Source organism: Equus przewalskii, chromosome 23, assembly GCF_037783145.1.
Source record: "Equus przewalskii isolate Varuska chromosome 23, EquPr2, whole genome shotgun sequence".
NCBI lineage: Eukaryota > Metazoa > Chordata > Mammalia > Perissodactyla > Equidae > Equus > Equus przewalskii.
Window position 1 is genome coordinate 8,332,696 of NC_091853.1, and position 24,385 is coordinate 8,357,080.

The 24,385-nt window shown below is 38.5% G+C and overlaps 1 protein-coding gene across 9 annotated transcripts in view; it reads right to left on the bottom strand.

Annotated features, from left to right (window-relative positions):
• SLC9C2 (solute carrier family 9 member C2 (putative)) overlaps positions 1 to 24,385 on the bottom strand; it is an 85,353-nt gene that overhangs the window by 59,791 nt on the left and 1,177 nt on the right. For 2 of the 9 annotated variants that reach the window (XR_011531951.1, XM_070590893.1), the window contains exons 1-8: positions 23,730 to 23,995; positions 22,572 to 22,776; positions 20,531 to 20,631; positions 18,981 to 19,109; positions 14,939 to 15,104; positions 8,560 to 8,676; positions 7,207 to 7,368; positions 2,447 to 2,546 (exon numbers count right to left, since the gene is read on the bottom strand). Coding sequence is in view for 6 of the 9 variants with exons in the window: in XM_070590893.1 (XP_070446994.1) it covers positions 2,447 to 2,546; positions 7,207 to 7,368; positions 8,560 to 8,676; positions 14,939 to 15,104; positions 18,981 to 19,109; positions 20,531 to 20,631; positions 22,572 to 22,728 (932 nt within the window). In the remaining 3 variants the exon portion in view is untranslated. Of the gene's footprint in view, positions 1 to 2,446; positions 2,547 to 7,206; positions 7,369 to 8,559; positions 8,677 to 14,938; positions 15,105 to 18,980; positions 19,110 to 20,530; positions 20,632 to 22,571; positions 22,780 to 23,729; positions 24,077 to 24,385 lie in introns of those variants that run through there. The other 7 variants (XR_011531950.1, XM_070590894.1, XR_011531949.1 and 4 more) reach the window with 6 other exon arrangements.

The following is a 24,385-nucleotide window of genomic DNA, read 5'->3' on the forward strand; positions in this document are numbered from 1 at the left end:
TAGTTAACCTTGACTTTGTGATAGGTGACTAGATCACCACAATGTCCTCTACACAACTTCTCCTTTTGTGATTTGCAGGAAAGTCCCTTACCTTGAAAGTCTCTCCTGTCTGCTTCCCCATCTACTGAATTTGTAAAAATCTAGTAAGGCTGACTCTAATCCATGTTCTTTACAAAACCATCCTAAGCACTCTTGCTGGAAGTGATCCTCCTCTGAATCCCTACAGAGCCAACTGCCCACACCACCATGGTTCTTAAGCAGAGAAGAGCATTAGAATCATCCAGATTGCTTTCTAAAAGTCTATATGCCTAGCCCCACCCCCAAAGATTCTTACTAAGTAGACCAGAACACTTCAGTTAGGGCCTGGGGCTATTCTTGTTCCATGTGGTAACAGGCCTGGGTGAGGGCCAGGTCCGATTTCTACAGGCAGATCTCAAGTCCTGTCTCCTCTTGGTTCCTTCTCTTGGGGCTTTCCCTTTCAGCTGACTGGGTGAGGTGTCTGCCCACAAGCCAGTCTCCCTATAGGTGGGTCTCAAATTCGACGCTCAGGAAGAAGCATTAGGAAGCCTCCTTTTAGCTGCAGATATCAACCATGTTCTCTGATACAGCATTACTACAATCAAGCAGACAGTCTGATTCTCTATCTGACTCCTATCTCTTGATTCAATTGATTCAGAGCTTCTAGAAGGGAAAGGTATGCATGGGACCTCAAACCCCAATGCTTCATTTCCTGAAAAGTCAGAAATGATGAATAACTGACTGAGTGGAATACTTTTTAAAATGTCTCCATGGGACCTAAAAAAAGCTTTACATGTAGTAGTATCCCAATAAACCTATAATTATTTACAATTAATGTGAGTTTCTTACATAAGCATGTCTACCACTTAACAATAAGCACCTTCTAAGAAGGGGCTTATTTTCCTGGCCCCAAACCTAAGATACAATGTCCAGGCCACAGGAGACACTAAAAAAGGATTGGTCAAACAGGTGGAAGAATAAACAATTGAATGAGTAAAGTGAGTAATTTATGGGGCCAGCCCCGTGGAGCTGTGGTTAAGTTCACACGTTCCACTTCAGTGGTCCAGGGTTCGCCAGTTCAGATCCTGGGTGCAGACTTGTGCACCACTTGTCAAGCCATGCTGTGGCAGGCGTCCCACGTATAAAATAGAGGAAGATGGGCACAGATGTTAGCTCAGGGCTAATCTTCCTCAAAAAAAATGAGTAATTTATAATGATGCTGACAAATAGTGTGACTGAGCTCAGGAAACTAAAGTAAACTAAAAGTATACGTTCTATGGATTAGTTCTTTCCAAGCTTCTGGATTTTGACAACCCATAAATTGTCATTCACATATCCACAAAACTAGTATAGTTACAAGCCATTTTTTTTTCTTTTCCAAAGTAGAGCTATAAACAAGAAAGTACCATCTTCTATCACTGGAATTTCATAAAAGCAAGAACACTTTAAACTCAAAAAAAGTAGGAAGGACACAATTTCAGCACAATGGATAGTCCTTTACATTAAAGAAATGAATCTTCATGGGAAAACTCAGGATTATGGTTCATTTTTTCATTTCAACATCTGCTTTCATGTGATGTGAGAATTTCTACACTAGACTCTGATCTGGTGTCAAAAAGTTCTGAAACAATTCTGTAATTTAGCACAGTCTCTCAGAGAAAGGCTAACTCGTTTGTCTGAGAAAACTGACAAATGGTTTTCCCTCTGTCCAGAGATGTCCATATGACACCTTGCATTACCAGGTGTAAAGGGGAGGTAGTAGTTTTGCTGTGTTGAATCTTTCTGCTACTTTTCTTTTCTAGCTCTTCTCATATTAGGATACTGTCATTCAGGTACATTATGAATAAATGTATTTTTTAAACTTTTTAAACTTTAAACAGGAATAAAGTCTTTTTTAAACTTTCCCCAATTCAAAGTAAATTTTTATCAGAGTTATTTATGTATAAAAAGCACTATGGTCTCTGAGCCACTGACACGTTATTCATAATAGAAATATCAATTAATGTCAATAACTGTTGGTACCTTAAGTTCTTTTCAAATATAACTGGTAGTAAGATTACAATTAAAAGGTAGAAAAAAGTTATAAAAAGGAAATTTTATTAGTGTCCATGAAGGCAAGACCATTTAAACACTAAACTTGGGGCTGGCCCCGTGGCCGAGTGGTTAAGTTCGCGCGCTCCGCTGCAGGCGTCCCAGTGTTTCGTTGGTTCGAATCCTGGGCGCGGACATGGCACTGCTCGTCAGACCACGCTGAGGCGGCGTCCCACATACCACAACTAGAAGAACCCACAACGAGAAATATACAACTATGTACTGGGGGGCTTTGGGGAGAAAAAGGAAAAAATAAAATCTTAAAAAAAAATAATAATAAAAAAATAAACACTAAACTTCTATGAGACCTATACCAAGTACGTAACGGAAGACTTACTTAGTAATTATGAACTCCATCCTTGGTTTAAAGCTTAAGGAATCCAAATTCAGTCCTACAGTGATTAAAGCAACCATACCTGACATTCCGAAAAATTCCACTGGGAAGAAAAACAATGAATAAAATTAGTTGCTTTCAAATCTGCATACTGAGGTACTTTATCTCAAGTGACGAATTGGTGGGAAACTTTCAGAGTAGCAGCTCTTGGAAAGTTGCTTCATGGGATTGGCCTAATCCTATAGATTAGGAGTCAGCAAACATTTTGTGTAAAAGATCATATAAGAAATATATAGTCTTTGTGGGCCGCATAGTCCCTGTTGCAACTCCTCCACTGAGCTGGTGTAATGCACAAACAGCTGTAGGTAATACGTAAATGAATGAGGGTCCAATAAATAATAGACACAGAAATTGAATGCCACATAATCTTCTTGTGCCACAGAATATTCTTCTTTTGAATTCTTTCTAAATCATCTTAAAAGGTAAAACCATTCTTAGCTCATGGGCTGTACAAAAATAGGCGTATTTGGCCCACAGGCCGTAGTTTGCCAACTCTGCAGTGGACCATCATTGAGGTTTAGGGCGAATAGAAAAATAAGTTTCCCAGCCTCTGCCCAGCATCTCAGGGACGTTGTGTTGCATGTCCTAGAGGTCGCGGTCCAAGCTCAGGGCTTCTGTGGTGACTGCAGGGCCTGCAGCCTGCTGTCCTTTGGCCTGATACAGACTCCCCGAAAATTGTAATTCCTTTGGCTCTAAACAAATGTAGTCTGAGGCAGGAAAACCAAGTAGGAAGAATGTTCGAATATCAAAATACCAACAGTCCTACGCTGCAGAGCCTTCAAATAACACATCGTAAATAGACAGAAAGGAAGGGAAAGAACATGCAAGGTAGGAAAGGAAGCACTTTGGAGCAGGGCAGAGCTGGTTGCTCTGGGAATGTGACCTCCTCTTTCTCCATTCGTGTCCCTGTCTCTGTAAAATGGGTGTAAAAGAATGACGCCTCATAGAATTGTTGTGAGGATTAAATGAGGTAATGTGAAAAGTGCTTGGCACACTTTTAAAACCATGAATAAACAATAATCTTTATCATTATGTTATTGTTTTTATGTGTTCACTTTACTGCATAATAAATCAATACTGTTTACTAATTTGAAGAGGATTTTATTATTCTTTGGTTTATCTAATCACTTAAGTCCACTTTAGATGCCTTTGTATCACTTATTTAGCTGAATTTAATATAAATAACCAATGACAGTAAAACTAGTACTGCTGAGAACTGTCCTTCGAAATCTTGTTTCCAATTCCCAGAGAATCAGAACTACTGAATTTTAAAGCTCATCGTAGTCTTTTTCAGTAACAGTCATTCAGAGACAACGTCTATGAGGAAACCACTAAATGACTTTCTTTTAAAACTGATATCTTATGTAGTATAATCCCAATGTTATAGGAATATATGGTGTGAATGCATACTTTAATATACGGATGTATTTTTTCAAAGGCTGAGAACATACACCAAAAGGTACCACTGGTTAAATTTATAGCAGAAGTTTATGGATGATTTTTTTTCTTCTTTGACTTTTTGAAATTTTTCCAAAATTCTACAATGAATATATATTACTTTTATTAGAAAAAGAAAGTGTTTAAAAAATTACAAATGCTATTATACTAAGTTGTATTTTAAATGTTCGAGAAGAGGGGTAAAAGTCATGGAATATGTTATAAAGGAAGCAGTTTTCATCAGGATAGACCCAAGGAGTTAAAAATAGAGAGGCAAAGTTTTTCTTACTCAATGGAAAGAAACCATCACAGAAAATTAATGTGGCAGACAAGGGGCTCTCTCAATCAATCTCTGTCTCTCTCTGGTTTAGAAAAAGTGAAGGTCCTCCACCTAGGAGAATTTCTAAAAGCAACAGGATTCAGGAATGGATGTTCCTATCTAGAATATATTAGGGTGATGACTCAAGGCCTTTGACATTTATAGCCTGGACCAATGACAACAACGAAGAGACAGCAGGAGCAGGCAAGAAGGGGATGCATTGTTTGCAGAGAGTTTTAAAATAATGAAAACTGACTAAAGGCGTCTTCTTTTCATTATCTCTATTCCCCGGAAGTTCTGAACGATATCACTTGATAAACTATTCCTCCTGCCAGATAGACCCCTCCCACCACCTCTCTTGGTACACCTCTGGCCTAGACTTTTATATAACCCACCATCTCTCAAGAATTATACATTGACTCTCTTAAAGTGGCTTTTGTACACTAAATTCAAATTTTCTTCTGTGGACTGATATATTAATATTTCCAGCCATGCTACCTGTCAACCAACAATGTTCCATAAGCATGGCATCCTTTGTCTTTGTAGCAATGTCTGTGCAATTTTTGACCATTTTATGTCATGAAAAGGAAAGAATGTGCTGATACAAGTGATTTCTAAAAGTCCAGATGTCATGAATTTAACACAGTAGAGACAAAAATGGAAATTACTATGTGCGCTCAAAGAGGTGACTCTCCAACCTCAATGAGACACTCCTTGGACTTAGGCCAGTTGACAGTGTGTTCATTAGTGAAGGAAAAAAATAAAATTAGATAACATGACAGCAGTGTAACATAAGGGAATGTGTAAATGAGAATTTTATCTACGTTTAGCTTTCTGGCAATGGAACTTCTCCTGTTACTGTGCCTATTACTGACTTTGCTGTCAGGAACTGATTAAGTGTAAGAATAAAGGACTGTCCTAAGTTCTTTTTTAATCCCTGAAGCAGAGGAAGGTGTAATGGAGGAGAGAGGCGTATTAGTTCCCTGGGGCTGCTATAACCAAGTACAGCAAACGAAGTATCTTAAACAACAGGAATTTGTGGTCTCACAGCTCCAGAAGCTAGAGGTCCAAGATCAAGGCTTTGGCAGCAGTGGTTCCTTCTGAGATCTGTGACGGAGAATCTATTCCAAGCCTCTCAAGCACTGACTGGAAGCACCTCCATTTTTTAGAAGGAACAGGGAAGGGAATCCACATTTATTGGTGGCCCTACCTTGAAGCCAGTGATGTGCTGATAAATGTTGAAAACCAGCTCTCCTGGGGTTAAAAAAAAAAAGCACTATTGGAGGTATCTGCTAATTTCTACTGTGTAATTACTTCCACAATGCCCAGTTTCAAGCTACCAACATTACGTCACTTGAACACAGAGTTGGGAAGAAATGTGCACAATCAGCCCTCGTGAGCCAGTAAGTGCTATCTCCAGCACACCAGCATGAGTGAGTCATGCAGCACACATTAGTGCCTGCAATGCCCCTATAAATTAGGTGTTATTATATCATTTAAGTTATTTATTTATGCATTTTTTTTTGCTAAGGAAGTTTAGCCCTGTGCTAACATCTGTGCCAATCTTCCACCACTTAGTATGCAGGCCACCACCACAGCATGGCTGATGAGTGGTGTAGGTCCACACCTGGGATCCGAACTCATGAACCCAGGCAACTGAAGTGAAGTGCACAGAACTTAACCACTAGCCCATGGGGCTAGCCCTTGTATCACTTTTATAGATGAGGAAACTACCTAAAGCTTAGAAAGGTTAAGTAATACTCCAAGGTCACCAAGCTAAGAAATTGTGAAGCTGGGATTTGAACTCATGTCTTCTTAACTCCAAAGCTTTCTGTGGACTAGCACCAGTTTATTCCACCAACATGTGTTAAATTACTATTGGGCACATGGCAAGTGCTAGGCTTGGCTAGGGGAACACAGAAAAGAGAAAAAATAAAAAGATGAATAAGAGACAGCCTCCACCTCAACGGTGGAGGTCTAGTGGAAGAAATGGAAATCTTAAATTTAAAAAATTTCTTCAGAGATTTAAGGCATAAAAGGTTCACAGGGGAGGAAAAAATGAGGAAAGTTGAGGGAAGTGACCTTTCAGTCAATATTTTCTACAATTTTACCAATTCGGGGCAGTGAACAACACCCTGTGGCAATTTATCTGTAGAAGCAGCAGTTCTTATAGACAACAGGAAGTGAAAAGAGGAGTAATTAACCTCTTGCTACATGTGGTCTTTCATGGATGGAAATTACTCCACTGTGTGAGATAGGAGAAGAAGCAGAATTTGACCATTTTGCCAGAGTTAGTATGGCTCTTTGGGATGGTTACTTTAAGCCAGTAAAAACTTTAAGTCCCAATATCACTGGATTAACTAGCAAATGATTGTGGGAGGTCTACGTGTGCTGGGCACTCTGACACCTGCGATTCATCAGCTCTCCTGCTTCTCCTCCGGATACAAGGACGCCTGATTTCTCCCCCTCCTTTCCTGCCTCTTAGCCTCAGATAATGGCTTCCATTTCTACCCTAATTTCATGCCCTCAATTTGGTACCCTTTGAATTAAAGACTGTTGAGCTGGAAAAGACCTCAGGAGCATCTGTCTCAACTTCCTCATTTCAGAGACTATGGGTCAGAGCAGAAATCAGCTCAGCGCTGATTCCTCTTCCAGGGGACTGCCAGTGACTAAATGTAAGGTCAAAAAACAGAGTTTGAAAAGAATAAGAGAGTAACAACATAGATGAGAAATGCAAAGGGAAGGGACATGGAGCTGAAATTAAGTGATGTTAAGAGACCAGGAAAGAGCTGGAGGTGGCAGAAAGATAATATGACAAGACGCACAGAGGGACAACAACAAGGGGGAAGTGATCGAGAAGAAGCAACTGGATTTGAGATCAAGGGAAAATAAAGATGCATTAAGTTCACTTTGAGGATAGCATATTTTGTATTTGTTTCTGCCTTACCAATGTAGAAAGTCATGTACACCATTGAAACGCAAATAATGACATTAGTCAGCGTATTGCTAAAAAGGTCAGTCAATGTAAACTGAATGATTCTTGCACACCAATATCCACATATTATGCTTCCAAAAATGTCCATGGAGAGGTCCACAATCATGTGTAACTCTAGAAATAGAAAATAAGAAAAAAAAAGAAGTTGAACTATGACTTTATTTTTTTCTTTCACTGATGACATTTGGGTCTATGTACTTTGGTTTGCTCTTGAGACTTTGAGTGGGGACCTTGTTCTTCAGCAGAGGGGAGTTTCCCATGAAAGCCTGGCAAAAGAGGCTCTCTGGGGATATATTTCCCTGACAGCCTGCAGCTCCAGGTTTACTAATGCAGGGACAGCAGACTCAAATGCTCTCATGAGCCTGGCAGGGACCATAAATGTGAAAAGCCTGTGACAAACTGGAGAGTGAATGTCCAACCAAAGGACATCTAAATTCAAATTTTTTACAAACTGTCAAGGCCAAGCAAACCGTGTCCAGGATCCCTACCAACCTGCAATCCATTTGTGACCCCCGCCCCCACCCAGGTGGCATTTGGGAAATGGAGAAGAGAAATTTTCTGTAGTCACAGTAACTGGGGACAAGAGTGGCAGTTAGTGAGCAGGTATCAGGCAATGCTGAGGGGAGTACTAAACAACAAACATTGTCCCACCCCAAATGCCTATAACTCCCCCATTGAGAAGCACTGCCAACTTCTCTTTATTACCAATATTTCTTTCTCCTTTTAGTACCTCTCTCCTCCTACAACTATCACATAAACATATCAGGACAACACCTTTTCCTTCTTTGTGCTGTGATTTTCCCCCCTTTATTATCTACTACACCACATCTGGAAACTTAGTGAGGTAACAGGCTTCATATCCCAGTGAACTTTAACCACCTGAATCTGACTATTATCACTTCTAGGACCTGACTCTCCAGTACTGCTTGAACTGTTCTGCTTTAGACTCAAATCCAGGACCAACCCAATTCTTAACATCCACTCACTGAGGTCCAGATTGATCCCGGAAAGAAGTAAGTCTGAGCTAAATGACACGTGTGTATGCGCATGCATGCACATGTGCACGTGCATATTGAGGGAGATGAAATAATTTCTTTAACACTCTTTCCCCCTTAAAGTCCAAGAAAACACATGGACGGTAATTATTTTCTTGTTACCTGATATACTACTTTAATTGGTCCAAGAATAAAGTATAGGGAAAACAGTAAAGTGAAGACATCTCGAACGTATTTTAATTTTAGAAGGAATTGAAATGCAGCATACAAGAATGATTTTAGAAAATAAAAAGACAAAAAATGCTCCTACCCCTAAACATGGGTAAGTGATGTGAGTGTCTCCGAAACATTCCAAAAACAATGGATGTAAAACCACAGATGATCATTGATTCCCCTCTAATGATATCAGTATACATTTTGGAAATGCCTGGAAAAGGAAATATAAAATATAATGTAATAAGGTTCATGAAAATTATGCTCTTGCACAGGAAACACAAAAGGAAAAGAGAAGGAATATGCTAGGAAAAAAAAATGAAGGCCACCATGCCTGGGGTGGGTCTGTAAGACAATCATAATCACCACTTTTTAATCTGTCCTTTGTGCCTTATGTATCTCCGATGGCAAAGGTACATGACAATAGCATTCCTTGAAGTCTTCATAACCTCAAACCATACTTGAGTTTCAGAACGAGATAAAACACTTCTCAGGGCACTGTATTTAGCTTGAATAAGGATGAATTGTTAGACTCCAAAAGAATCACATTTTATAAAGAACTATAAAATATGACCCAGCAATTCTATTCCTGGGTATACACCCAAGAGAATTGAAAATGTCCACACAAAAATGTGTACATGAATGTTCATGACAGCATTATTCTGAAGAGTCAAAAAGAGGAAAGAACCCACAGTTCATTCGCTGATGAATGGACAAACATATGTGGCCTATCCCTACAATGGAATATTATTCAGTCACAGAAAGGAATGAAGTACTGACTGACACATGTTACAACATGGATGAACCTTTAAAACGCTATATTAAGTGAAAAGGGCCACACATAAAAATGTAACATATGGCTAGATTTATATGAAATGTCCAGAATAGGCAAATCCATAGATGGAAAACAGAGTAGTGTTTACCAGGGGGTTACGGGATGAGGGAGTGCATAGTGACTGCTAATGGGTATAAGATATCTTTTGGGGATTATGAAAATGTTATAAATTAGATGGTGATTATGGTTGCATAACTGTAAATACTTTAAAAACCACTGAATTTTACACTTTAAAAGCATCAATTTTATGGGATAAGGATTATATCTCAATAGAGCTGTTACTAAAAAAATTGAGTACCCATCTTATTGGTACTTATTCACTACCAGGTTTAATGGAAAATATAATTAAATTAATCGTGCAGTGATATACAATTTATGAGTAGGGTGATAGTGACTGGTACTTGCCCATCCAGTATCATCCTCTGTTCTTCTTAGTGAAAAAAAAACAAAACTGGTTTTATTCAGGGTGACAATGTGCCCGGCTAAACAACCACCTTTCCCCAACTCCTGGGCTTCTAAGAGTGGCCACTGAGATATAAGCAGAAGTTACTGAGTAGGACTTTTGGGAAATTTCTTGGGGGAGGAGGTGACTGGACTGAGGGGAGCATCTTTCTGGACCTTGCCTTTCTTCCTCTTCCTGCCTGAAATATGGATGTGATCACTGGAATTTTAGCAGCCAACTTGTGATCCCAAGGATGGAAGCCTTACACAAAGGATAGAGAGGCAGATAAATAAGTCCCACAATTGCTACCATTTTTGCTTTAAATATTATCTTTTAAAGAGATTGAAAATAAGATTTTAAAAAGTCTTATATTTTCCATATGTTTACCAGTTATGGTGCTTTCCATTCCTTTATATAGATCCAAATTTCCATCTCATACCATTTTCTTTCTGCCTGAAAGACTTCCTTGAACATTTTTTTAGTGTAAGTCTGCTGGTGATACAGTCTTTCAGCTTTTATATGTTTAAGAAAGTCTTTGCTTTCAAAAGATATTTTTACTGAGATATTTTCACTGAAAATTCTAGCTGGCAGTATTTTTCTTTTAGTGCTTTAAAAATGTTGCTCCACTATCTTTTGGCTGGCATTGTTTCTGAAAAGATGTCTGTTGTCATTAGTATTTTTGTTTCTCTGTATATAATATCTCATTTTCCTCTGGTTGCCTTTAAAATTTTCTCTTTATCACTGATTTTTAGGAATTTGATTATAATGTGCCATGGTGCAGTTTTCCTTGTGTTTCTTGGGCTTGGGATTTATTGAGCCTTTTAAATCTGTGGCTTTATACTTTTCATCAAGTTTAGAAATTTTCCATCCATTATTTCCTCAAATAATTTTTTGTTCTTCCCTCTCTCTCTTCTCTCTTTTGGACGCTTGTACACTAAGCCACTTGAAGTTGTCCCACAGCTCACTAATGTTCTGTTCATTTTTTTCAGACTTTTTCTCTCTGTGCTTCATTTTGGATAGTTTCTATTGCTGCATCTTCACGTTCACTAATCCTTTCCGTGTCTGATCTGTTAATTCTATCCAGTGTATTTTTTGTTTCAGATATTGTGGTTTTCGTCTCTAGAAGCTTGATTTAGGTCTCTTTTATACCTAGCTCTCAAAAATTAAGAAAGGCCTGATTTGTAGCATTTACCAGTTCCATGGGTAAACACTCCCACCATAACCAATTCGAAGCCACCAATGGTTTAACAAGTGGATTGCAAAATTCCTGATGGTTTAACAATTGGCTCTCATAAGCTCGTAGGAGCAGGTTTTACCCCATACTCAATCTTTCTTCTAACTTTTTGAACATATAGAATATAGTTATAAAAACTGATTTAATATCTTTGTCTACTAATTCTGTCATCTGCATCATTGCTGGGTATGTTTCTACATATTACTTTTGTACTACCTATGGGTATGCTTCTTCACATGCTTGCTAATTTTTAATTATAGATGACAAATTGTATATTTTACCTTATTAGGTGCTGTGTATTTATGTATTCCTACGTCTATTCTTGAGCTTTGTCCTGGGATGCAGTTGTTACTTGGAAACAGTTTGACTCTTCTGAGGCTTGCTTTTAAGCTTTATTAGGTAGTGCCAGAGCAACCGTTAGTCTGAGGTTAATCTTCCCCTCTCCTGAGGCAATAACCTTCTGAGTCCTCTACCTGATGGGCCATGAATTATGAGGTTTTTCCACTCTGGCTGTAGTAAACAGGAAAAGAATTGTTCCCTCTGCTCCTTCAAGTATTCTCCTTTCCCAGCCTTGGGCAGTTTCCTCACATGCCTGCACTAATGAGTGCTCATCCAAAGACTCAAAGGGGAGCCTCTGCAGCTCTCACACTCCTCCTTCAGTGCAGCTTCCATCTCTGCAGTAATTTGTCCCATGAACTCTAGCTGCCTTGGCCTTCCTGGACTCCAAACTCTTGATCTTTCCCACTCAAAGAAACTAACAGACTCCACCTAGGCTACCCTCCCCTCCACTGAGAACTGGAAACTCCCTCCAGGTAATAAGCTGTGGCAAGGGCGATCAAGGACTCACCTCATTTTGTCCTTCTCAGGGATCACTGTCCTGCACTGCCTGAGGTTCAATATCTGACAACTGGTTGGGGTTTTTTTTCATATATTTGGTTTAGTTTTTCAGTTGTTTCAGGCATAAAAGTAAATCTAGGCACTGTTACTCTATCTTAGGTATAGGAGCAAATAAATAGGAGTATATAAATAGCCCAGTGTCCCTGATGAGTCTGTGAAGCTACATACCAGCCTTGGATTTTTTTCACTTTAAAGCATAAACCCTAAATCTAAGAACACTTGACACACAATGGTATGTTAGGCAGCATAATATAATTACAAATTAATATAAAAAGGATTGCATAGCTACATATTTTTTAAAAGCAGCTGTTTAATAGAATCCATTGTATCAAATCCAAACTGATCACATTAAGTGACACTATTTTTGTTTGTTTGTTTTTGTTTTGTTTTGGTTTTTTTTTTTTGGAGGAAGATTAGCCCTCAGCTAACTACTGCCAGTCCTCCTCTTTTTGCTGAGGAAGCCTGGCTCTGAGCTAACATCCGTGCCCATCTTCCTCTAGTTTATACGTGGGACACCTACCACAGCATGGCTGCCAAGCAGTGCCATGTCCACACCCGGGATCCGAACCAGCGAACCCCAGGCCGCCGAGAAGCGGAACGTGCGAACTTAACCGCTGCGCCACCGGGCCGGCCCCTAAGTGACACTATTTTATTTTTAATCCAAACAGAACTGGATCTGATTAAGATTCTACTTTTCTGTCTTATATGTTTTTGAAACACATAATAATTGAATATACATAACTTGGGTGGGGGTTATTCTTATTATTTCTAAGATACTATATGTAGTTTACAAGAAAGGAAATCTCTGCTTCCAGAGTTTGATCTGAGGATATGAAACATCAGAATATTTGGATTCTAGCTATCTTTGCAAAAGTCTCCTAAATGATAGGGTAGACACCAGGATTATACAGAATTTAGAATACTCAGTGTCTGATCATGGATCAATATTCAGGCTATTTATTTCTGTTCTTCTTTCTTCATTATTGTTCTTTTGTTCTTCTTACTTCCTGCTTCATTATCCTGCACAATAAGTTATAATCATCTCACCTTATTTCTTGTTACTAACTTTGACTATAAACAGAAGGCACAAAAATACTGGTTAAACAGGTTTTGAGATTATTAGCTGGTCAAGAAATCCTTTAATCCTTCCCTCAGATTCAGTGAGTCAACCAGGAGCAAGTAAAGCCTAAGGTTTGGTGTACACAGTTTTGAATTTGATTTATAGTTATTTTTAATAGTAAAACCCCACAAGAATTACTCCCTACATTCTTTATTGGCTTAATGTGAAACTAACATATTCATTAATTTATTGTAAAATTTGGAAGAAGAAAGAATAAAACAAAAACCACCTATAATTCCATGACCCAGATATAACCATTTTAACATTGAAGTCTTTTTCTAAGCATATAATTTTCTTTACTCAGTTGAGATCATACCAAAACTGTATTTTGTTCCTTTACAAGCTCCTATTCCATATTTGTTTTAAAGTAAAAATTGTTTGAGCTCCAGGTGCTCTTTTCAAACAGGTAATGAATAGATAAGCTCCTTTTAACTTGCATGTGAGCATGCACTACTTTTTTCCATGTGTCCGTCCATCTCAGATTAGGTTGTACAGGTTTTACACTACACAAGGGCACCACATCAAAAGAAGCACCCTTCTCATTGAAAAACCTGTAGTTTTTTATATTATTGCGATAATTTTAGTCATATAGCAAAAAATATTTTCCCTAAAAATTAATGCATTATGACGATCAGATAGAAGTAAACTGTTTTAGAGAAAGAATCATTTATCTAATTCACACATAGGGCGATGTGGTGGCTCTGCCAACACCACAAATAAGTGAGAGTGATTTTCCCCAGAAAAATGAGTCAAATCTGTCTTACTAGGAAAAAATGTTACTGGATCCAGAACACATGTGCCACCTGAGCATTATTGACATAAAGAAAATGTCAATTAAGAGCCAAATAGCTTCACTACTTTTCTTTTGAAGAAATAGAAGATTTTTTATTTGACTCCTTTTCTGGAAAAAAACTTGAATACAGAAACTGCAATAAATAATTAAAGTTTATAGTTTATTATAGTCACTTAGAGTCAAGAGACTGAAGAAAAGGGAGCAGGAAGAGAATGAGGTGAACAAAACCAGTGGCAAATACAAATGGCTAAAACAGAAAGACAGGTGAAGAAAAAATAGGAAAAAATTGTACTTGGAAAAAACACAGAGAGAAAGAAAAGAGGACAGGATCAGAGTCTTTGAGACATATCTTGTGACAATTTGGAATATCACCCCAAAACCATTTTAAAACCTCCTACGTTTTCCCGACTGTAGGTACAGATGGGTGTAAAAATGGGGGTATCACTTGCTGTAAAGGTTGGAGGCTTCCCCCTCCAATCACAAGGCGATATATTTCCACTAAATATAGCCGGGATCTTAAAATCGGTTGGGAAACTATCTCCGAGTCAAAAATAGAAACCATAGCATCTAACCACTTCATGATTTTACTGCTATGTGAATAAAACATGACAACAGGGGGAGATTTCAGAGTGAAATCATCCTTTACCAAATAAAATGGGAAATAGGGGGATCCCAAACCCTCCTGGAAATAAGCTTTTCTTGAATAACATATTTGCCAGACTATACTCTTACCCCATTTCTTTTACAACCCGCTCCACTACCTGCCCAAGGTTAGCTGTTCCAAAATGGAGACTGTTTTAACAAAAGGTAGTAAGACTTGCAAAAGTTTCATTAGGCATAGAGCAGAGTCTCTACTTTGTGTCCTTAGAATTCAGTGAAATGGAATAAGAATGCTAATTTTTACCCTCCTCTAAAAAGGTTACATTTTCTTCTTGAAAAAAATCCTTTGAGATTATAGTTGGTGCTATTTACCCCAGATCCTAGGTTGCCTTATTTGCATTGCATCCTTCAAATCAATCAATGCCCGGTCTCCAAGAAAAACAGCACAAATATCTACTCTGCTGGAGGCACAATTCACACAAGAAAAATATAATCAAAAGAACATAATTTATCTTCATATCTTCAAGATAAGAGAGAGAAATAAATCTGACATACCAATCATTTTCAGTGAATTCACAGAATGAATAGGATCTGTGATGCCAAGAGTCAAGCTAAAGAGCAGGCAAGACTGCAAATCCCATTCATCTTTATTGAATTTCAGAACCACATATCCAATTATGATGAATGCCGTAGAAAAGCTAATTAATCCAGTTAAGAGGACCTGTGAAACCAATTCATAACTTGGTATTAGATTTTAACATTTAAAGATGACATGACTGCATTTACTCAAATAAGAATCAGATCTTGTTTATATATTTTATACACTTCTGGTAGTCCCCCCTTATCCAGGGGCATAAGTTCCAAGACCACCAGTGGATGCCTGAAACCACAGATGGTACCGAATCCTATATATACTATGTTTTTTCCTATACATACTTACTATGATAAAGTTTACTTTATAAATTAGGCACAGTAAGAGATTAACAACTGATCATAATAGAACAATTATAACAATATACCGTAATAAAAGTTACTGTAGATCTTAGCAACCTCAGCATACGATTTTTTCTTTCCTTATTAATTCAAGAACTTTCACGTTTTTACTTAAAGGAAGCACTTTGCGGCTTCTCTTTGGCATATCCGAATTGCCAGCATCACCACTCTTGCGCTTTGGGGCTATTATTAAGTAAATTAAGGGTTGGTTGAACACAAGCGCCACCATATCGCGACAGCCGAACTGATAACGCGGTTGGCTACAAAGTGACTAACAGGCGGGTAGTGTATACAGTGTGGATGCACTGGACAAAGAGATGATTCATGTCCAGGGCAGAATAGATTGGAAGAGATGAAGATTTCACCACACTGCTAAGAATGGCACACAATTTAAAACTTATGAATTGTTCACTTCTGGAATTTTCCATTTAATATTTTAAGACTGTGGTTGACCATGGGTAACTGAAACCGTGGGAAGCCAAACTGCGGATAAAGGGGGACTGCTACACTCTAGAAGATAGCTTTGAAAGGTATTCTAGTTTACCTGCCTCAAAGAAATCATGCCTTCCAAACAAATAAGATTCTATCTTGTTGTTAAAAGACTGTTCACCAATCTTTCTTGTTGCTCTTCCAGCTTAATAGTTTTCAACATCAAAATGCTCTTAAAACAGAATGCAAATTTCTCCCGCTTCTGTGTAAAATATTTCCTAGTTTCCTAACTGTTGATTGGCAGGGCTCCAGGCAGAAAGAGAGAGAAACGTAGGGCAAAAAGCACGTGCTGGCTGATTTGGCCCCCTTATTAAGGGTTTTCTAGAAGAACCCTTACTCGGCAAACTTTTGTACACATTTCGTTGGCCAGACTACTTCCTGAGGCTACCACATCTGTCAGGGATGCTGAGAAATGTAGTATTTCACACTGGGCCCACTACTGTACCAAACCAAAAATAGTAAGTTTCTGTTAGTGAGGAAGAAAGGGAGAACGCATATGGGATAGGCACTTCGCAGTGCCTGCTTCAAACATAGAAATAGAATGTAAAACTTTTAAATAAGCAGAAGGAACAAAAAGGATAAAGAAAACTGAATCAACTTAATTGCTTGAGAAGGGAAGAAAGAATGAGAAAAAGCAACGGAAAATCAGGTTAAATACAATGTACAAAATTAAATGGAAGAAATAAATCCAATTCGTTCTTTTGGTGTAGTTATATGAGTTTTGACAAATGCACACAGTCATGTAACCACGACCACGATTAAGAGACAAAACAGATCCATCACCCCCCAAAATTTCCTCATGCTGCCCCTTTGTAGTCAATTTCTTCCCCCATCCTCAGTCCCTGGCAACAAATGATCTGTTCTCCAAACCTATAGTTTTGCCTTTGCTAGAAGGAAGGTCTGTGAGTGGAATTATACAATACGTAGTTTTCTGAGTCTGATTTCTTTCTCTTAGCATAATGCATGTGAAATTCTTCCATGTCATGCCTATCAATAATCTGTTCCTTTGTTATTGCCAAGTAATATTCCGTTGTAAGATGTGCCACAATTTATTTATCCATTCACTGATTGAGGAATGTTTGAGTTGTTTCCAGATTTTTTGGATTATGAATAAACTGCTATAAAGATTCACATAGAGGTTTTAGTGTAAATGTAAGTTTTCATTTCTCTTGGGTAAATACGGAGAAGTGGAATTGCTGGGTCATATGGCAAGTGTATGTTTAACTTTATAAGAATCTCCCAAACTGCTTTATAAAGTGGCTCCACCATTTTGCATTCTCACCAGCAATGCATGAGAGTTCTAGTTTCTCTGCATTCTCACCAGCACTTAGTATCATCTGATTTGCCATTGTTGCTGCTATTGCCATTCTAATGTATGTTGTGGTATCTCATTATGGTTTTAATTTGTATTTCTCTAATGACTTATGATGTTGAGCATCTTTCCAACTACTTATTTTCCATCCATATGTCTTCCTTGGTGTCTCAAATCTGTTAAAATCTTTTCCCTTCTAAATACTTTTAGTCAGAATAAATGTCAAACTAGTTTTTAAAAACAGCAGAGATTCTCAACCTGAATAAAATAACAAAATCCAACTATATTATCAAAAAGGCATCGAGGGGCTGGCCCTGTTGCATAGTGGTTAAGTTAGGCATGCTCTGCTTTGGCGGCACAGGGTTGGGGGTTCAGATCCCAGGTGTGGACCCACACCACTTGTCAGCCATGCTGTGGGGGTGACCCACATGTAAACTGGAGGAATATTGGCATAGATGTTAGTTCAGGGCTAATCTTCCTCAAGCAAAAAAAGGAGGAGGATTGGCAGCAGAGGTTAGCTCAGGGCTAATCTTCCTCAGCAAAAAGAATAATAAAAATGGCATTTAAACATAAGGACATCAAAATCTTGAAAGTGAAAGGATGGAAACGTTATAGCTGGCAAATGCTAACCAAAAGAAAGCTGGTATAACTAAAGTAATACCAGGTGAGATTGATTTAGGGCAAAAAGCATTATTTGGGATAAAAGGGTAACTAAATAATGTTAAAAAAAATTAACTAGGAAAATAACAATACTTGTAGGCAGTTAATAACAGAGTCTCTATTTACACAAAGTAAAAGCTGACAGAATTGCAAGGGGAAATTGATAAATCCAGAGTTATTATGGAAGCTTGTTACACTGAGCTGAAAAACAAAGATATATGTTAGCAAAGATACAGAACACCAAATTTTATTACTAACAAAACAATCTACTGAACAAACTTAGACCCCTGCACTCAACAATTAGAGAATATACATTCTTATAAAGCAAATACAGAAAATTTTGGAAAATTGATCACATACTAGGCCACAAAGAAAACCTCCACAAATCACAAGAGTTGACATACAAAGCACATTCTGTGATCACAATGTGATAATATAAATAATAAGAAAAAGCCATATTTGTACATTTTAAAACAATTTCTAAATAATTAATGGGTCAGAGAAAAAAAGTATAAGAAAATTTAGGTAGGATTGGGATGATAATGAAAACACTAAAAATCAAAACATGTGGGATGAAACCAAAAGAGTAGTTACAGAAAAATTTAAAACCTTAAATGGACAAAATGCAAAAAATTAAAAAATCAATCAACTAATATCTAACTCAAGATGTTAGAAAAGAACAGAATGAAACCAAAGAAAGTAACACGTTCTCTGAAAGGAAAAACAAAATAGTTTAGCATACGTGATTTTTTTAAAAAGCACAAGAAGGTCCAAATAAAACAATCCTAGTAGTGAAAATGGACAAGTCTCCAGATACAGTTGAGATGAAGTCAGATGTGGGATTAGAACCCAGGTTCAGCCATTTGTCAGTGTTGTTTGTGACCTCTGACCCACAGTCTGCTTGTACGTAAAATGGAGAAGATATTTACTCAGTGCCTAGTCACAGTGGTCACTCTGTGACTCATATTCCTTCTTTCTCCCTCCCCTCAATTCTCTTTCATTAGTGGTTCTGCAGAAAGAGGAGGGTAAAACAACTGAAAATGTGAGTTTTGTGAATTATTAATCTTCTTTATAGGCAGTCACATTCTCTGTCAACATGAATAAGCAAGAATTGCCACAATTTGTTTTAAAATGTGTTCTTACCTGCCAAAGCACATTCTTGAGTATATAAAAATCCACGTCCAAAGCAGCCAGAAATATAATTAAAGGTGAAAAATAACAATAAAGTGAAAAACTTGGTGTTCTTAGAAGAGGGTAGACAACTTTGTGCACCTAAAATAACAAAGGCAAACAAGAAATTAGTTTGCTGCCATTTTGAAGTATTAGAAATTAGGTTGATGCTATGTCAATCAATATCAATTTTAGAATATTCCAATTTGCAGCTGATGAGAGATTATCTAAGAGGCCAGTCCTGAGTGCCTTGTGGTAGATTTCTCGATCTAACTGTCCAGATGAGTTATATGTATAGTCCTCTATTCCCCAGAGAATTGTGTGAGTTTGGGTTACATGAACATTGCTTGTGGTCAGTAATCAGTGTTTTCAAAAGTGGCACCCCTACCATTGGTGGTCCCTGAGATGATTTTAGGTAGTTCACACATAAGTATTTTTTGTTTTACTGTTAGATATTTATTCTAATTCGCACTAAGAGGGGAAAAAAGGGACTCGCACAGGTACTTGTGTTTCACCGACATTTGCTTAGGATTTCAAAATCTCTCAGTGAGTCAGATAGTGAAAAATAATACATAGATAACAATAGAGATTGTGTATATAGGAAATAAATCATGAAGGTTGTACACAGATCAATGGAAAACACTTATAGCAACAATGATGGAAGTGCTGTAAACACTCCCTCCTAAAAAGTTTTTGGGCCAATTAATATTTTAATCTTCATTACTTAACCTCTCTGTGCCTCAGTTTTCTCATTTGTAAAATGGGAATAGAGTAACTACTTCCACTGGGTTGCATTGGGTTGAGGATGAATGGATTAACTTAAGAGTTAATAATAAATTGACAGAACAATAAATACAAAGCACTTAAAAGGGAGCCTACCCATAGTAAATACTCAAAAATGTTAGCTAGAAGTAGCGGTGGTGTGTCAGAAGAGTAACAGGAGACTTTGACGACCCTAGATAGCTACAAGCATTGTCTGCATTTTTAAAAATAAAAGAATGAGTGGAGACAAATGGTTACCAACCACACTCCTATGCATTTGAAATTGAGTTAATAAGCTAATAAATTAATGAAATTTCTCTTGTATCTCTATTTTATACCATAGGATGCATGTTTTGCATTTAATCTGGCAGCTAGAAAGGAGCAACCATGCTCCATGATGACAATAACTGCTGCGTTTTATTACTAGAGTCTCCATGGGTGTTAAAGACAATAGCAGGGAAGCAGCCAGTGTGTGTACAGGGGAAGGAAGGAGAGCAAGGCTCCAAAGGCAGATGATGAACACAAGGATGCAATCAAATTTTCCTCTCTTCCAAATTAGAGCTTTATCTTAAGCTCCTCTAATTTATGTCTCCTTTATTGTATGGGGTTTCATTTGTAAAATTTTTTATACCAGAGGAAATTTTTTCAGTAGCTGTGTACATAAAAAAAAATGCCGTACATTCAGGGAGGAGGGTGGGAGTGGATCTTGTTTGTGCTCATTGTTCTTTAATCTATTCTCTGATTTATTGTACAGACATTACCTCAACAATATTGTAGGCCAGCTGTCCTAGCGCAAATCCTGACAGAGAAAGAATTGCCAAGACAATGACTTCAGAATTCTTCAAATACGCCCTCAGAAATCCTAAGGAAATACATGTATGTGTTATTTAGACAATGTACAGTTTCAAAGCAATTTAGTATTTTAATTATTTAGTTATTTAATTAAAATCTTCTCTGTGTCACATCATTATGACTAAATAATTGACAGCTGTTACAAACGCTGTCTCTTAAGTGTGAGATGCACACGATGAGGCATGTCTCCCAGGTCAATCTGGAAAATAGCGAAGTTCCAACCTCCCATTTGCCCACCCAGTGGCACATGAGGATCATCGTACAGATCTTACCTCCGAATCTGATGATGAGAGATTATGAAAAGTCAAACCTTTGATCCACATAGTACACCTTATGTTAACAATTTCTCATCCTAAACTACAGCAACATATATTCTCTAGTTTTCCTAAAAGTCAGAAGTACTTCTGGGGCCGGCCCCATGGCCGAGTGGTTCAGTTCATGCGCTCTGCTTCGGCGGCCCAGGGTTTCACCGGTTCGGATCCTGGGTGCGGACATGGCACTGCTCCTTAGGCCATGTTGAGGTGGCGTCCCACATGCCACAACTAGAAGGACCCACAACTAAGATAGACAACTATGTACTGAGGGGGTTTGGGGAGAAAAAAGAAGATTGGCAACAGTTGTTAGCTCAGATGCCAATCTTAAAAAGAAAAAAAAAAAAGTACTTCTGAGCTCTAACCATAGGAAAAACTGCCTTCACCAGACAAGTTACAAAAGACACTTGTTATTCTCTGTCTACACCCATTTTTTTTTTGCTTTGAAACTCTCTACTCTGCCCAAGATTATTCAGTTCATTCCCTCCAGGAGCAATAAATAGATTATAATCCAATTAATTTATGCCTAGGACAAGATTCATTGGCATCCCAGATTCTGCATTTCCTGCCTTCCAGCTATAGATCAAGCCAAATTAGTAAATATTTATTGACTACTTCTTATGTGTAAGGCCAGATAAAGAAATGTTTCTCGAATTATTTGTGCAGTGCCCTGTACTGCTGGAGCACTTGTCTCTCTGTCATCATCAAGAATGGAGAGCCAAGGAAACTCATGGTCCTCAGCACCTTGTAGTACCAAAAGGGACCAAGGTCATTAGTGAGTATTTTAAAGACTCCAGAGAAAGTAATTTCACTCCCTGACACAGTAAGTAAAATTTTATGTATGTTTGTTCATTCGTTGTGTCTTTATAATCTTCCTACTTCCAGAAGAGACTTTAAAACAGCTGACATTTTTCCCAGATAAAAAATTTTTAAAGGAGATCAGAAACTTTTCTCTCATTAGTAGCATTGAATGGTAGAAGAAAGCACCTGTTTGTGAATACGTTATTTTACCAGCAAGAATATCATTCACTGTATCTACTGAATTCTTCATCATTGTTTAAGAGGCCCTTACTTGTGAAGCCTTTTCGAATTCCTCACTAGGGGATGGGGTGAGTGGTGCATCTTCTCTAAAGAAAAATCATATCAAAGGCCATAACAGAATGGGTCAAATTGATGACGTCAACTAAGCAAATTGTGAATCGTATGTCTGGGTTCTATTTGCCCCAGTCGCCCTCCCTCCATCCAGATATTTTGGCCAAGTTAGGCCTGGCAGGCAGCCAGGCAGTGGAAGGCTCTCTCTCCTCCTCGTTACCAGCGATTCTTGTCCATACCTTTAGAGTTAGACTGGCCACGTGGCATTGTAATTATGTTTGCCTATCTCCCCCATAAGAGGGCTCCTCGAGATTAGGACTGTCTTTTCCTCCCTATGCCCACCACACTGCTGTGCTCAGCAAATGTCACTGAATGAAGGAACACAGCATAGATGTTACTTATCATTAAATGAAGCTAGACTGAGAGCATTCACTCACATCTTATAATTTCATTGGACCCCTTTTTTTTAATGTAATTGTGATTACTTTCCATGCTGAAAAAGGTTCAAAGGGCAGAAGAAAGATGAGATTTAAAAACAACCACCTACCTCCCATAACAACAGCTGAACACAGAAGCGTTATGAAATGCCCCTTTCCGTAAGCGTAGTCAGCTGGCATTCCACAGAGTAAATCAGGTCTGCTACCTTCTGTCTGTGTCCAGAAGGAAGAGTTCATTTTGCCACTGCTTTCCCAGTCCAACTTCATGAATTCATATGTGAGTTATTACTGACACGTTCACTACTGTAGACTAACCTGCTATAATACGCAAAAAGAAGAAAATGAGACTTGCCGGGACCCGATGCACCCACATTCTTTCTAAGATTTGTACCACGCTCAGATATGAGCACATTTCCTCTTGCCACATTAATACCTTCTGCTCCACTCTTGCTCCAAGAACATTTTATGGGAACACTACAGCAGTGTTAGTGTTTCTTCCTCATCCTGCTACCTGTCAGTGGGAAGGGATTGCATTGATTTTTGCACTTATCATTATGATGTGGTCATGTTTGCCTTCCCCATTGGACAGTGAGTTTCTCAAGGGGCAGGCCTGAATGTTAATTTTTCTTAAGGCTGTGCACACAGTATGTGGCACATAATAGGCTCTCCATATTTGATTGAACTGAACTCCCTGAGGGGGAACTCTTTCTCCATGGGTACAAGTCAAGCTGGAATTCCCTTTTACTATGGCAATCCCATGTCCCCTTCTTCTCTCTCAGGCCCCTCCAAATCCAAAAGGGCAAATGGGAAACAAGGTCAAGGTGGAGTCACACAAGTTGAGTTTAGGGATAGGCAGGGGGATGAATAACCTAAAAACGAAGAAAAAGATGAAAGTTGAGGTTGATCATACGGTGCCTTTGAGTGAATAAGAAAAAGCCCCCTTCCTGACAACAGGGTGGCTCAGCATGTGAATAGCAGTCTGGATTCCAGCCCCAATACCCACCCTCAGCTGGTGCCCTTGTGGAGGATATAGCCTGCACAAATCTATGGGTGGTCCTGAGAAGGACTCATTCTGTTTTATTTTTCCTTGCAGCTAGGCTTAACCTAAAAATTCCTAGAGATCCCTGAAGTATTCCAGCAACATTGAGATCTCATCTCTGGTTCTTTGTTTTACACCTGTTTGGTCTACAAGCCACAGTGATTCTGGTGTGAAGCAGAGGGTGGGCCAGAAAAGAGATTTAAAATGTTACATCTTCAAGTCACTTCACCTGTCCCTCAAGTAGCCCTGAAGGTCCTTGGCATCTTCACAACCTGCTATCCCCACTTGTCATTACAGCATCACTTTCAAATCAAGTTCTCCAAACTACCAAGACCAGCAATATCTTCTGCCAATGCTAGGCTTGTTCAGAGCTGAAATCCAGATGAAGGCTCTCGAAAATCGCAAAGAATAATGCTCAGCTCTGCGTCAGTTTGCCAGGCACAGTACTGCCAACTGCTATCACACCACAAGCCATTTCCTTGCCTAATTCCTATTGGTTTCCTAACAACTTACTTTCATTCTGATTGGCTACATACATTGTCCCTACCTCCAATCCAGAAGAAGCTAAGTGATCCCAGTTCCAAGGAAGCTCACATTTCTTAATGCTCATGCTGTGTTCATACTCCCAACTGTTTTAACTGATTTTTCTTGGCCTAACATAATAGTTGAAATGGTCTATGTAGACAGAACCTCCTCCTATATGTTTTTTAAATATATGCTCTGTTTTTCTTCCTTCAACCCTAACCCTCTTCAACACTGCCTTGTCTCCTCTCTGACTTTTTCATTCATCCTTTTCCATTGTCTCATTTTCTACCTCTCCTTTCTTTTCAGCGGGAGTTTCTTACTCCCATTTTCCTCCTTAATTCATATTTGTCGTCGGCATTT